The following is a 14688-nucleotide window of genomic DNA, read 5'->3' on the forward strand; positions in this document are numbered from 1 at the left end:
GGTGGGCTCGACGCTCAACTCAACTCGACGTCTCCGGGGGGCGTGAGCGTTGGATTGGATGCGCTGCACTGTATGTGCCAGCATCTTTACGCGCCACAGCGGCACGGAGCACCGGGTACAGAATGTACATGCCACGACGACGATGAGACGGGCTACATGTATCGGGGGTTTGCACTTAAGCGGATGTTGGCGGCTTAGTGGTTCTAGAAGATTCAGTGGGGCGCGATCCCGCCGCGACGGGTGCTGGAGTTAAATTGAAGGCTGGAATGGCAGAGAATGGATGGCAGCTGGATGTTGATATGGATGGATATGGACTGGAATGGTGTGGATGGAGGGGATGTATTGATTGATACTAGCCGTCCTACCTAGTGAACTGACTGACGGCTTGGACTGGCGCCACCTCGCGTGCAGGCCGGTGAATGCATCACTTGCGCACGCGGTCAGTGAGGATGCAGCTGCTGCCAGAGGGCGGCTGGGGTATGAGGCCGGTATTAGTCATTGATTGACGCTCAACTGTGCTGAACTGCATCAATGTCTACGAAATGACACGGCACTGCAAGATTGGACCCGTTGGAGTGCATTGGCTGGATTCACGCATGTCTCTGTTATTACGACTCCGAGTCTCTCCTGTTCGAGATTGTTGACACAGATCGGGGTTCAACGGCTGAAAAGTCCCATCTGTCAAGCAACCACCACGTACCGAGCCGTTCTGTAATATCCGGCTCAAAACCTCCCACGCCCTGCTACTAAGATTATATGCTTATTATCCTCCCATCCTCCACCTCCTCCTCCTACCTACTACCTCCATACTCATAATTACTTCCCACCTCCCTACAGCACTATCCGGCGCACTTGAACACGTCGCGTAAGGGAAAAGTTCACCTCTCGAATCACAGCCCATCACATCCCTCCCGGCTGCCGCCAGCCAGCCAAAGGAGAAAACAAGGCTTAACCTCCTTTGCCCTCGCCCTTCTCCGCACCCGACTGTCCCAACCCCCCAGCCGCCCGGAAATCCCAGCATCCTGGCGCGCTTCACGGGTGCCATTGGCCATCCCGGGGCCCTTTTTGCAATCTGCCGCCTGGGCCCATTTCATTTCGTCACCCCGCCGCCGCCTATCCTCAGCGAATGCTCAACGGCCGGCTTATCTTGCGGTGCTGTGATTGAACGGCATCGAAGAAGCACATGCCGCCCTCCGTAGCATACATATGGAGCAACTCAAAGTTACTCGGTCCTTTTGCACTGGGATACGAATCGAGCAGAGGGACAACATGAACGTTTGCTCTCGTCCTACGGGCTTGCTATTTAGTCTGATACACGCAACGGGGCGGCTGGCAGATCATTTCCAAAGTCTCAACCGCGTCCATCACACGGCGCATCACCTCCTCCGCAACGGTCCAAGGTTACTACTCATGCCAAGAATGGTATGTAAGTGTGTATGTGTGTGTATTAATTATGCAGACGCGGATCGTGGCTCATCCCATATTATATCTCCTACACGTTATCGGGTTACCCAAAAGCAGAGACAACAGAAGCAAAAAGCAGGAACAAATAAACCAAGAAGCAGACAAACAGAAAAGACAAATACCCAGCCCAGACCGAGTGAATCCATTCGCTCTCCTTTACAGGGCCATATCGGAGCCAAGCCAGGCCAGGCCCGGCCTGCCCTGCCCCGGTACCTGCGCCTGTCCACAGTGGCACACCCAGTAATTGCATCGTGTCACTCGTGGCAACCCGCAAAACAGACCGAAAGCCCCCCAGCACGAATCGCCATGTGAGCAGAATGCAGAATGACAGCACGCCAGCCCACTCCGTACCTACTCGTCGGCTCTCTCGTGAGACCCCCCTTCGGACCCGCCGTTGGAACCCATGATTGAGTGGACAAACTCCTGATACTTAAACACCTCGCCCCTTCTTGCCGATAAGTGCGCATTCATGTTGCGGTTGAAGGCTCGGCGGCCCGTGAACCCCTCGACCACCTTGTCGACCTCCGCAGCGCTGAGGGCCGACTGCCCGGCTTCCGGCGGTGTGTTGAGCAGAGCATCCCTCAGCTCCGCCCAGTCAATCTGACCGCTGTCGTCCTCGTCAAACGCCGAGAACGCAGATAAGAGCTCTGTGCTGGGTGACAGCACCGCCAGGGACTCTGCCAGCGAGTTGAGGAAGGCGGCTAATGTCATGGTCTGTGGTTTTGAAGGCGGGAAGAAGCGTCCTATGTCGGAGGAGCCTGAAGGGAGGCCTTTGCTAAGGAGTTAGCATGTTGTAATCGGGGATCTTTCCGAGCATCTTTTGCGGCAAGCTACTACAGCGGATACTCACCCAGCTGACCGAGCATGTCGGCGACATCCTCCCTATTGACGACCCCGTCGCAATCACGGTCCAGAATCTGAAAGCCATCCCTCAACGTCCTCACCTGGGTAGGCTGAAGCTGTGAGAGGGCGTTGCTACCGCCCAAAGAGCCGCCCACTGCCAGCTTCGACGTAGCCCTCCACGACGGAGGCGATGTCCTTGTGGGAGTGGTCATCTCCGGTGTCTTGTTTCGCTCTGCGGTTTCGTCCTGCTCGTCAGTGGCGGTCGGCGTCGTTGGCCTGGCGAGTCTCGAGCTTCTGCTGGGTGTTGTGGCGCTGGCTTTGGTAGGCGAGCTCGTGGGCGTTATTTGTCGGAGCGGCGAGGGCGATGACGGTGAGTCGACCCGGCGGAATGGCGAGTTTCGAACGCTGGGGGGAGAACCGTAACCCAGGGGAGAGGGCTTGAACGTTGTGGACAAAGACTGGGACAATACGGAGAAGAAATGGGCGGTTTAGCAGATAAGCGAGACGGCAATGAACGGGGCGGCGACTCGTACGTACCATGATGCAAACGGGGAGGGATCCGTGCTGGGACTGCGTCCGCAATCGGTTGGCCGGCGAGCAGCAAGCGGAGCCGTCTGTATGTAGTAGTATGTGAATATGGACGTATGGACGACGGTATGACGCACGAGTTGCGGGCAGCTTGAGGAGATGCAGAATGCAGACGATGTTGGGGATGTCGGGTCCGAGGGCTGCTGCCAGTGGTCTGGTTGGGTGGGGAGTTGATGCAACAATCGCATCTTGGATTGAGATCGATCGCGAAACCCCAGGGAAGTAAACAAATCAATGCTGTCTGACCCGACAACCTGATGTCTGGTGTGGCTGGTGCTTGCGTGGCGCTGTTCGTGAATTGATCCCGCCTCAGCCACACAGATGGCAGCACAGACGTCCATGGATGGCAGTGGCGTCACCAAGGTGGTCACTCCAGGCGCTTGGGCGCTGAGAGCCGCCCAGCGAAGAGCCCTGAGTGGGTGTTTGTCCAGGCCCCGTCGACGCGCTGTGAGCGCCGGCACTGGCGCTGTAACCACGTCTCAGAGGCTTCAAGTTTCAGGGGTCCGCCGCTGGCTCGGTCCCCTACACCACATTTCCTCATTCGGTGACACTAGGACACTAAGGCAAATACGGAGTTCCACACCCATGGCACAAAGACGCCCCTGTCTCGACTCTCGCCCAAGAGAAATCGTCGCAAACCGCCGCAGACGATGCCTCCAAGGCTGTCTGGCTCCCGCATCCGTCCATTGGCCTCCTCTTCTGCCGCCTGCTGGTGGTCTTGTTTCCATTGTCTGCCGTTGCTGCGCTGCCGCGAGCGACTGACGGGTTAGGTAGTGTCAACACCACCAGACGTCGCAGACGACCCTCTCCGAGACGAACAAGCATAGACCGCTCGAGCCATAGAGCAGTCCCAGACCAGAGCTGCTCCTGCGCGACAACCGGGCTGCAAATCCGGGCCTGCGCCGAATTCGTCCCGACCGAGGCGATATTTCGTCTGAAAGTTACGGGGGAATCTCAGAAGAAGATATACGTGAAGCAAACAGATACAAGTCCCAGGCCTAGAACGACTTTGTGTACGACATCTAGCGTTCTACAGCGAATTGGCTTGCGGGCAGGCGACTGAACAATGGCGGCGGCTCTCCCCTATGCCTCTCGCTCGAATGGCGCCAGTAGCTCGAACGTCTCGCTGCCTCACCATCGGCGGACGTCTCTGTCTTCATTCCCTCCGTCTCGCACCCCGTCGCAAATCTCCTACCACTCGCGCCCATCAAGGTCGCCGCAACCGCCCATGGCCGAGACCGACCGGACCTCGGACCCGAGCTCCAAGTCCAAGACGTCCTCCATTGAACCATCCTCTCAGCATTCGTCTCTGTCTGCACCGCGCAGAACGAACGAGGATGCGCACTTGCAAAAGAGGCCCAAGGCCCAGTATCCTCGCGGATCCTACGCCAACCACGTCGAATATATCCTGGTGGCGTCCTTTGACATTGACCGCGGCCCGGTGATGGAGCACCAATACCCTGTCGCTATTACCGGAGACGAGAACATGTTGGCCGAATTGATGCTTCCGGATCAAGCGCACGCGCGTAATCAGGATTGGACCATGTTCTTTCTGCACAAGGACTCTTCGCCGGAGGACGAAGACGAAGAACGGAAGGCAAAGGCCGAAAGGAAAGCTCGGAGACAGAGACGACGGGACAGGGCGGCGGGACTGCTCCCCGAGGACGGCGCAGAGGGCAAAGAGAACGAAGACGACGACCAGGACGACGACTTGGATGATGACTTTACGGATGACTCGTCATCCGATGGTGAGCCCGACGGCGAAGAGGGCGCTCCGCTCATCTACGTGCTCAACTTGGTCAACACCAAGCACGACAAATCTGTGAAGCGAGGAGCCATCGTCAAGGCCATGGCCATCTGCACCAGACATCCCTTCTTGCACATCTACAAGGTGAGCCATTCTTGCCGTGCCATTGATATTTGCGTAGACTGACAGTTCCATCATACAGCCGCTTTTGCTTCTCGCACTAGAAGAGTACTTCAAATCACCTGTGCCCGAGACTCTTTCCATGCTGTATGACTCCGTCAATGCGATGGACTTGTCTCTTATGCCCAAACTGAGCTTCCTCGAGAGAAACCTGCTCCTAGCGAGCGACAATAAGGATCTGTTTGTGGAAAAGTTTGAGCGGATTATCCAGATGCGCATGGCAGAGGACAGGGCAGAGACCGCTACGGAGGGGTCGGGCGAGAGGAGTCAGAGCCCGCAGTACACAGGCGGCATCTCGAGGGCCGGCACCAAGGCGCATTTCGAGGGGGGGCACTCGACGTACTCCGTGGCCCGAGACACGCACGAGTTTGAGAGCAAAGTCATGTACAAGGGCATCCCCATCCCCATCAAGGTGCCCACGGCGGTCATGCCCGAGACGGTGGGCGACTTCTCGCTCATCAAGTTGATACAGAACTTCTCAGAGGCCCATGCCAAGTCGCCGCAGCCGTTCCCGCTGCACCCGCATCTGACGACCAACGGCGTCAACACGCACCCGATCATTGTGCTGGTCAACGGGCTCCTGACGCAGAAGAGAGTCATCTTCCTGGGCCACAACATGCCCTCCGGCGACGTGGCTGAGGCGGTGCTTGCGGCATGCGCTCTCGTGTCCGGCGGCATCCTCCGGGGCTTTACCCGCCATGCCTTTCCCTACACCGACTTGACCAAGGTGGACGATCTGCTCAACGTGCCGGGGTTCATTGCGGGCGTCACCAACCCTACCTTTGAGCTGCACCCGGAATGGTGGGACGTGCTGTGCGACTTGCCCAGCGGCCGCGTCAAGATCAGCAGCAAGATTGAGATGGCGCCGGTGACGGAAGGGCTGATTTACTTTCAGCAGCAGCACCCCAACCTCGCCAACACCGCCAGCGGCGTCTCCAACAACACGCAGGACTTGACGGGGGACGCGGCGTTCATGTCGGACATCCTGAGGAGCATCGCTGCCCGGCATGGCGAGCGGGTCATTCGGGCCAAGTGGCGCGGCTGGGTCAACAAGTTTACAAGGATCGCGGCCCAGTTCGAGGAGAGCGTGTACAGCACATCTGCCCTGTACATTGGGGGTCATGAGCAGGGCCTGGCGCTGCCGGGTGCCAGCGGACACGGATACGTCTGGCCGGATGACACGGCAAAGTTTAAGGAGCTGGCTGGCAACGTGACGAGGATCGAGGGGTGGCGGAACACGCGCAGCTACTACAGCTATATCCAGGTGAGGATCCCATCCGTCCGCCATCGCTCACTTGTTTGGCTAACCAGACCGACCTTTCTGTTCAGGACCTCGCACGAATATACGCCGTCCGCCCGCTCAAGGGGCTGGACCTCGCTCACATGCACGACCGGCTCCGCATGCAGCGGCTGACGCCCTCGCAGAGCAAGGACATCTACCTGACGCTAGCCAAGCACATCCACTCGTACGAGGAGATTTGCCTGCTGCTGGACGTGGCGCCCGAGTCGCAAGCGGGCCTGTTCTACATCGCGCTGGGCCTCTTCCACAAGGACCGCGAGGTGCGCTTCAAGACGGCGGACCTGCTGGAGCGCATCTCGGAGCACGAGGCCGGGCAGCACTGGTGGAAGAGCCTCAGCCAGTTTGAGAAGCTGGCGTATAAGCGGATCCGGCGCGAGGCCGAGACGGAGACCAAGACGGAGACCAAGACGAAGACGGAGAAGGAGGGGGGGCTTGTTCTCAGCCCTGTTATGGAGAGGATGCTGAGCTGAGCTGAGCTGTGCTCCAGCCAAAGAAAGAAGGAGAGGGACAAGTACAAAGATGAAAAGATATGGATGGTTTTCTATGGGGTTTTTATTTGGGGAACTATTGATGATAGCGCGTTCACGTTTTTTTTTTTTTTTTCTGGTTTGAGAGTATACTTGATGGTCAGCGAGCGACGATGGGAATCAGAGACATGCGGGTGGTGCGTAGTCGCGGGCTCTATATGGGATATCTGCGTTTGAAAGCCAAACCTACCATGTGATTTGGGCGGGCGTTGTTGGGAGGGAGCGAACCGAGCCGACGTGGATACCAATATGATGGGACTTTTACTTTGTTTTGTTAGGCCAGATCTATGGAGAGGCCTCTGCTTGGAAGATTGTAGGCTGGCAATTTTCCCTTATCTCAGCATTTCCCATCTTTATTGAATCGATATGGAGGTAAAATGTACACCTCAGAGACTAGGTATCATTCGTGAGAGCTTTTCCTTCCTTTTCAATTCAATCCCGATGTGATTTTGCGTTCATGGCGGGCATTCTTTACATCACAACATGTTTGGCATCTCGGTAGCTCATCATCTCATCACATCTTCACCCCTCCCCCTTTTCAGTCGCTCCACGCCATGTAACTCTCATTTTCGACTCCAATCAAACAAGGAGATACATTTCGTACTAATCAAATTTACAACAAGCCCAAGTGCTTAGCATGATGCTTAACATGATCCTCACCAAACGTCGAAATGAAAAAGTACGAATGATCGTAGCCCTACAACAACACATATCGAAGTCAGTTCACACCAAGCATCCTGCCATCTCGGAAACTCAAAGCAAAAACATACCTCCTGGTACCGCAGATCCAAGCCCTCAACACCCGCCGCCTTGGCCGCCTCAGCAAAGTTCTCCGGCAAAAGCTGCCGCTGCTTGTAAAAGTTGTCCGCAGTGCCCTATATCACCATCGTCAGCACTTTCGTCCTCTTCGCTCCTCTACTTCGCTCTCATCTCCCTTCCGTCTCATGTAACATTTCAAAACATACCACGTCGACAAGGGCATTCAAACGCCCCTTCCAATGCTTCACCAACTCGGTCGCATCATGCTTCTTCCACTCCTCCCGGTTCCCACCGAGATACCCCGTAAACGCCTTCTCCCCCCACGGGCACCCGCTCGGGTTCGCTATCGGCGACCAGGCGCTGACGCTCTGGTACTTGCCCGGATTCTTGAGATACAGCGTCAGCGCTCCGTGCCCGCCCATGGAATGGCCCGCGATGGACACGCGCTTCGGATCAAGCTCCTTGAAGTGGGAAAACACCAGCTCGGGCAGCTCCTTTGTAATGTACGACTCCATCCGGTAGTTCTTGGCCCACGGCTCCTGCGTGGCATCCACGTAGAACGAGGCCCCGCTGCCGAAGTCCCAGGAGTCGTGCTCGCCCGGGTGGTCGGAGCCGCGGGGCGAAGTGTCCGGGTACAGCAGCGCGAGCTTGAGGGGCGCCGCGTGGGCCTGCAGGAAGCCCTTCTCGGTGACGTTGTCCGGGGTGCAGGTCAGGCCGGAGAGGTAGATGAGCAGGGGGGCGGGCTCGGCCTCGGAGATGCCGGCGGGGAGGAAGAGGGTGAAGTTCATGGGGCCGCCGGTGAGGGCGGAGGTGTGCGTGAGCTTGAGGAAGCGGCCGCCGAAGGAGGCGATGGAGGCGTTTGTGGTGATGCCCGCCATGGTGGTTTGCAAGATCGAAGGGGGTTTACGAGTGTGGTGATGATGGTGATGCCGGATAAGGGGTTGAGTCAAGGTGAGCGGCGATGATGCTCTTGCTATGGAGAAGAGGGAAGAGGAGAAGAAGATTCTCATTAATATAGGAGCTACCTTAGGTAAGTGGTTCAGCTGAGAGAAGAAGCCATCTTATGGATTTGTCGTCGAGACGCGGATACCTTATGGAAAATTTACCCCACCACCAGAAAGGAACCCCTCCATCAAGCCCTGGGTATTTGTCCCCCATTTCCATCATCATGACGCGCCGAACTATGTCCGAAACAGCATTACATTAACATAAAAGGCATCGGGTAATTGTATAAACGCTCGCCGAATTTCCAACCAAAAGCAGAGGCAAAAGGACTGGCCATTGATCAATGGATCAACGGTCCATGATTTGACGTCCTATCGATAGTTGGAGAACGTTTAAACGTTTAAACTGAAGTCGGTTGTAAACATCTTGATGTCCTTTTCTCAGCCATCAGGAAGAAGCAGTCGTCGTCTTCCTGGAGCAGTCAAAGCTCGAGATCAAGGTATTCCACTGAATCGCCCCCAGGTTGAACTTATTCGCATAGTCAAAGTCGACGCTGCCAAAGGTGCATCCCGTCGGGCTCGTGCAGATGGAGCCGCAGTCGCCGATCCGGGGAAAGCACTCAAAGGCCTCGCCGTCCGGGGCGAAGGTGCTCGTGTTGTGGTGGAAGGGCGCGGCGAGCTGGTGGCATGTGTCGAGGGCGTAGACGGAGTAGTTGCAGGTGCCGGTTGCGTTGGCGCCGGTGCAGAGGAGGACCTGTTGTTTGACCTAAGTGAGTATACCATCGAGAGATGTTTATGGGTTCATGGCAGGGAGGGAATTGGAGAGAAATGGAGAAGACGTACGCCGCCGATTTCGCGCTTGTGGATGGGCGTGCTGGAGACGGCAATGGCCGAGGAGACAATGGCGGTGGTGATGGTGCTAAACTTCATCTTGATGTACAAGATATCTCCGGTATAGTATAAAGAGAGTCGAGGCAGTATTGATATGTGAGAACCAAGACGAAATAAGAACCAAGCTACAAGATGTCTTATAGGAAAGGTAAACCAGATTGCGGTGTGCCGGCCAAGAATCTGATGTGCAGATGATGATTTGTTTGTCTCGTGGGAATCAAGCCACTTATTTTATATCTACGAGTTACACAAGCTTGCTCCTCGATCCTCTCTCTTATTCTTTTCTCGTGTATCCCTTGCGTCGCTGACCGACGTAATGCAGCACCCACAAAGGCCGTCTTTGCTCAGTTTCCCACTGCTATCGGGAAACTAACCAACTACTAGTAGCATCAACTTCTTACGATTTTTGCCCCATAGAAGCCGCCGCAAGATTCTGACGTCTTTTGTCCCCGTATTTGTCTCCCCCCAGTTAGCACGGCCCGTGCTAAGCAGCAGCCACCCGAGGTCCCGAAGAGCAAGGCATGTAAGCCAAGAACGAAAGCCCATCGAGCAGCCCAAATCCCAGATGTCGCTGCACGCTTTTCTGTGCGAGTCCCCTAAAAAAGGATGCGGCCCGGATGGGGAAAAACGCCGTGAGACATACGAGAAAGCCCAGGCGTCGATCCTGGTCTTGTTTGTCGTGGGATGGGCTCGACGTCATGCGGATGGCTTGGGCCGACGAAAGACGAGCCGCGATCGTCGTCGGGCTGGGATAATACGAGGAGGAGGGAACGAATGGGGGCGGGCTGTGTTTTTCTTTTCTGTGGGCTCGATTGTTTCTTTGTGCGAAAGGATCAGACACGTCAGTCATATCATTGCCAGCTTAGATGTGGATGGAATTCGACTTGACAGCTACGAGTGCATGGCAAAACTCGCATCGGTTTTCGGAACAAAAGGCCATGTAACCTGAGGATACTCTTTTGCAACTCTTTATTTTCTTCTGGCTAGTATTACAAAGTACAACCATGTCGATAATGCCTAAAACAGGCAGCCAACAAACAACATTGTCGAATGGAGGATGGACGGCTAAGAGTTATTAATGCATGCAGGAACGGCACTTTGTACAGCCTTTATTCTCCGCTGCGGGCTGTTGAGCGGTGCTACCTTGCAATATCAGGAGGTAGCGTTTCCGCAATGTGAAGAACGTGTCAGTGTATGTATGTAAACATGGGTAATAGGTAGTTCAACTCTCTCCCTGAATAGAGTAAATTCTTGATTTTATGCTTTCTTTTGAAGGAGAGGGAGAAGACTCCTAGGACAAGACCCTTCTCGTCGTCTCGAGGAATGGTGTTTTGCTGTGATGTCATCTGGCGTCCGTCACCTATTTTTAGGGAGCCGAATGGTTGGCCGGGGTTCAATGTTAGTTGAGCGTTTACGGTGACTGCCGAGGACCCGGTGTCAGATTCTGGGAGGCATGCCGACATCTCTGTTCACGTCCTCTGCTGTCACAATCTCGAGATCATGTAACGTAGCAGCCCTGATGCCACGAAAACTGCACGTGCTCTTCTTTGAACGAACCGTCAAAGCAGTGTTGTGGCAAACAACACCATTCTTCGCTTAAGATGCCTTAGAGCGATGGGCATGAAGGAGTTGATGCCAAGCATGATGGCGACATTTTCGGCAGATGCTCCCGGATTACAGCCCAGGTATTCAAATCCTCCGTTGAGAAATGACGAGAGACATGGAAGTGCCATACATTTTGTTTATTCTTTAGTCTATTATCGAATTGGTATACTTTGCAGCACCGTATAACGTAGCTTTTATCCTGTTAATGCAAAATCAATTTGTACAGTCTTCAACTCGGACCAAGTCTAAGCGCTCTCGGCCTCGCATGCTGCTCCTATGTCGTCCGTACGTTGTCCAGTGCAGTCCTTGGGATACCCTTGATAGACAGTGGCTCCTCATGTGGTGACAATGAGCCGGAGAGCCCCAGCATGGTGACCGAACCGTGGTTGATCGTTGGCGAAGATCAGTTCGCGTCACACCAAAGACTGGATGGCGCAGTGTCGAGTCAAACATGCCATCTTGAGTTGGTAGCCGAGAGCTGAAATCAATCGAATCTCGAAACGCCACGCTGATGAACCAGTTTCTTTCGTCGACAGGTCGAAGGTAGGTCCGACGAGCCAGGCCATCGGTTCCGCAACCTTCTTTTTCGGCAGCATTCGGAAGAGCTGGCTCAGATCGAGTATCGTCTTGGCCACCTTCGTCCTCTATCCCGGGCATCGTCTACTGGAGAAGCTCTTCGCAGGTCCAGTCCTCGTAGCTGTAACCATTGTCAGACCACCGCATCCACCGCCTTCGTCCAACCACAGCACAACTTACTATCCATCAGGCATATATCGTCGCACAATCAAAGGAATCTTCTTCTCGCGCAGCTCCTTGATCGCAATCTGCAAAGGATCCGTCTCACCCTCCAGGTCGACCAGCACCGGCGCGTTCATGCTGCACCAACAAGTTAGCACATCCGCATGCTACCCCCCTCTTCTTCCGTCCGTCAATGCCCACCTGATTTGCAGGGCGCGCGTGCCCAGAATGCGCGCTCTCTCGTATTTCGTCATGTACGGCGTTGTCGTGCGCTGGTCGTCGGGAATCTTCTTGTTCTTGACGGACTTGTCCTTTGAGGCGTTCGCGGCCGCAGATGGATCCCCAGAGATGACCACGTTGTCCTGCTCGTCGCCATTCAAGTGCTCGGCATCCTCGTCCTCGGGAACTTCGGGCTCGTAGAATTCGGTGATCTCGTCCTCTTCCAACACGGGCTCGTCGCTGCGCACAGGGGGTCAGCCTCCATACAGCGGCCGTTTTCCTCCTCTTTGCTTTGCTCTTTGGGTACAGGATTGCACACTCACCCGCCAACGCTAACATCGTCGTCGCCAAAGTCAGACATTTTGAGAAAACCAAATGAAAAAGAATGTCAAGTGTGTCGATACAGAAGTTTGGATCCTGGAGCAAGTTGCACGCCACTCAACCTTCAGCCTCGCGAAAAATATTGTTCCCAACTCGACGAACCTTCGAGACCATCCGTAGTTTCTCCGGCGATATTGCCTAGCGCACCCGTGTGGGCCCCTCTCTAGCGCCTTCCTTGCTTGCTGGGCTGGGGCAGGTGCGATTCACCATCGCTATTGCTATTTCCGTCCTTGGCGTTTCTTTATCTTATCGCCCCGTGACCCACCTAAAAGTTTCCCAAAATCTGCCATTTATTCTTCCAAGCTCGACGACATGCAACAGCTCTGCAGCAATTGACGGGCCGCCATGAGCAAACGGGTGGCCGCAGAGGAGGCGCCTGGAGCGTCTCCTCGCAAGAGACTGAATATCGGTGGCATTGGGACCTCACGTACGAATTGAAGAACCCTGTCAGCAATCGAACCCCTTTGCAACACGGCTAATTCGATATCTCGTAGATCTCGATATGGACGACGGCGATGACGATTATACCCCGAGTTCAAGCCGGGCCTCCAGCGCAGAGGTCGACTCCACCATCACAGCCGCGACGACCCCTCGTACAAAGTTCCCGTCAGACTACAAGACGCTGGCATGCTCATGGCCGGGATGTACAAAGAGCTTCAACCGTCCAGCTCGGTTGAGGGACCACATGAACTCTCACACCAACTCCCGACCCCATAAATGCCCCTACGACGGCTGCACGAAAGACTACATCGAAGACAAGCACCTGAAACAACACATCAAGGCCGTCCACACCAACGACCGGAAATACGTCTGCCAGCGAGAAGGCTGCGGGAAGAGCTTCGTCACGGGCACGAGACTAAAGCGTCACCAGCTCGTCCACGAGGGAGCCGACCGATTCCGCTGCCAGGACTGCGGCCAGAGCTTCCGGAAAAAGGAGACGCTTAACAAGCACGTACGGAAGGAGCACCAAGGCCTGCCGGCGCATCAATGCCCAGAACCCACCTGCTCGTCGGCATTCGACTCCAAGGGGGCGCTGAACCGGCATCGCGAGAGGGAGCATGGCCCGCTCAAGTACTGGTGCATGGAGTGTGCTCCGCAGATGCGCGAGGACGGCACGACGTACAGGGTTGGCTTCACGACGGATACGCAGCTGCAGTCACATATGCGGCAGGAGCACCAGAATTGCATGTTCTGCGACTACAAGTCCAGCTCGCTATGGGAGCTGGAAACGCACATTGAGATTCATCATTCCGGAAAGACGGTCGAGGACCGCAAGACGGTGGCCTGCCCCCATGCAGGCTGCGACAAGAGATTCACCAAGAAGTCGAACCTAAACGTCCACATCCGCACCGCGCACGAAGGGTTCCGCTTCGTATGCGGCGAAGTCGAATTCACCGGCCCCGGCCTCGAGAAATGGTCCAACGACCAAGGCTGCGGAGACAAGTTCAGCACAAAGGTCCGGCTGGAGGACCACATCCGCTTCATACACCTGGGCCAGGAACGCCCGAAGCTATCCAAGGCGGAGAAGCCTTCCACGTCGACGGACCTCATCGACGAGATATCCGGCGTGACGAACGTCAAAAAGCAGACGCTGCGCTGTCCCCAGTGCAGCGAGGGCTTCATTCGATACTTTGACTTGAACGCTCACATTGCGTTTGCCCACGATCCAAACCCCGCCGCCGTCGCCGTTTCTGCCTCCTTTACCAACCCATCCATCTTTGCTGAAGACGGGCAGGGAAATCCTCTCGAGCAGCAGCCCTCTTGGACCGAAGACTTTGCCCAGGAGGACATTTTCTCCGCGCACATGGCGTTTGGGGCGGGACAGGAAGGCTGGATGGAGGACGATGCGACGCTTATGATGTTGGCGCGTGGGGAGACGGGTTTAGATGGGACTTCTATCGATCCCACTCTGGGAGGCTTTTAGATCTCGAGGAAAACCTGGCGTCTAATTTCTTGGAAGGGCAAGAGGGGTAAACATTTGCTGCAATCTCATGATGCAGGTCAAAAGGGGTAGATGTCAGGTTTGCTCTGGGGGCAGGTAGACAACAACAACAACAACTACTACTACTACAAAGTAGTCGAGGCATATATAGGCATACAGCGTCACAAAAGGCGTCACGAAATTAATGACAAACAGATTACAAACAAAGTACCAAAGCTGTAAATTCTAGACCCGTTTGCCCCAAAGGCTCACAAATCGTGAGGGAGGTAAAACAAAACCAGACGCTTCCATACCCGCCTCTAAGTCCCAATTTCCGTCCGATACCATGCAAACTGAGTCCCCTGACGCCCGGGTCTCTTCCGTTCTGCGTGTAACAAGATAAGACACAAAGGATGTCCACAAGCGACCAAATGCTCCTTGACCGTAATCTAATGTGCTCGCAAGCGTACAGGAAAATACTTTACACTATAAAGAGGGAAAAGAGAGCCCCTCATCGTGTATGAAAGAGGCGTGTGCCTATTCAAACTGCCCAAGCGCGAAACCCAACGAAGAATTCAGAG

At 55.2% G+C, this 14688-nt stretch overlaps 6 protein-coding genes across 6 annotated transcripts; 1 reads left to right on the forward strand and 5 right to left on the reverse strand.

Moving 5' to 3' along the window:
* Positions 1-19: 19 nt before the first annotated feature.
* On the reverse strand, positions 20-629 carry CCMA1212_010563 (uncharacterized protein; the record flags this gene model as incomplete). Its single annotated transcript, XM_073707602.1, has 2 exons — positions 429-629; positions 20-152 (listed from the first exon to the last, which is right to left on the reverse strand). The coding sequence occupies exons 1-2, from the start codon at positions 527-529 to the stop codon at positions 20-22; spliced, it is 234 nt and encodes a 77-aa protein (XP_073553910.1). The 5' UTR covers positions 530-629.
* Positions 630-1815: 1186 nt separating this feature from the next.
* On the reverse strand, positions 1816-3083 carry CCMA1212_010564 (Myosin regulatory light chain 1; the record flags this gene model as incomplete). The annotated part of the gene is made up of 5 exons (XM_073707603.1): positions 1816-2234; positions 2315-2765; positions 2845-2921; positions 2973-3049; positions 3076-3083. The coding sequence occupies 5 exons, from the start codon at positions 3081-3083 to the stop codon at positions 1816-1818; spliced, it is 1032 nt and encodes a 343-aa protein (XP_073553908.1).
* Positions 3084-7262: 4179 nt separating this feature from the next.
* CCMA1212_010566 (S-formylglutathione hydrolase) lies at positions 7263-8286 on the reverse strand (the record flags this gene model as incomplete). Its single annotated transcript, XM_073707604.1, has 3 exons — positions 7263-7346; positions 7420-7524; positions 7615-8286. The coding sequence occupies 3 exons, from the start codon at positions 8284-8286 to the stop codon at positions 7263-7265; spliced, it is 861 nt and encodes a 286-aa protein (XP_073553906.1).
* A 514-nt stretch (positions 8287-8800) lies between these two features.
* Positions 8801-9282, reverse strand: CCMA1212_010567 (uncharacterized protein; the record flags this gene model as incomplete). Its single annotated transcript, XM_073707605.1, has 2 exons — positions 8801-9106; positions 9196-9282. 2 exons carry the CDS (start codon positions 9280-9282, stop codon positions 8801-8803), a joined length of 393 nt encoding a protein of 130 aa, XP_073553907.1.
* A 2226-nt stretch (positions 9283-11508) lies between these two features.
* Positions 11509-12166, reverse strand: CCMA1212_010568 (DNA-directed RNA polymerases I, II, and III subunit RPABC2; the record flags this gene model as incomplete). Its single annotated transcript, XM_073707606.1, has 4 exons — positions 11509-11545; positions 11605-11724; positions 11788-12045; positions 12129-12166. The coding sequence occupies 4 exons, from the start codon at positions 12164-12166 to the stop codon at positions 11509-11511; spliced, it is 453 nt and encodes a 150-aa protein (XP_073553913.1).
* Positions 12167-12531: 365 nt separating this feature from the next.
* CCMA1212_010569 (Transcription factor IIIA) lies at positions 12532-14110 on the forward strand (the record flags this gene model as incomplete). The annotated part of the gene is made up of 2 exons (XM_073707607.1): positions 12532-12613; positions 12681-14110. 2 exons carry the CDS (start codon positions 12532-12534, stop codon positions 14108-14110), a joined length of 1512 nt encoding a protein of 503 aa, XP_073553914.1.
* Positions 14111-14688: the final 578 nt, after the last annotated feature.

This window comes from Trichoderma ghanense (genome assembly GCF_004382785.1).
Source record: "Trichoderma ghanense strain CCMA-1212 chromosome Unknown scaffold_27, whole genome shotgun sequence".
NCBI lineage: Eukaryota > Fungi > Ascomycota > Sordariomycetes > Hypocreales > Hypocreaceae > Trichoderma > Trichoderma ghanense.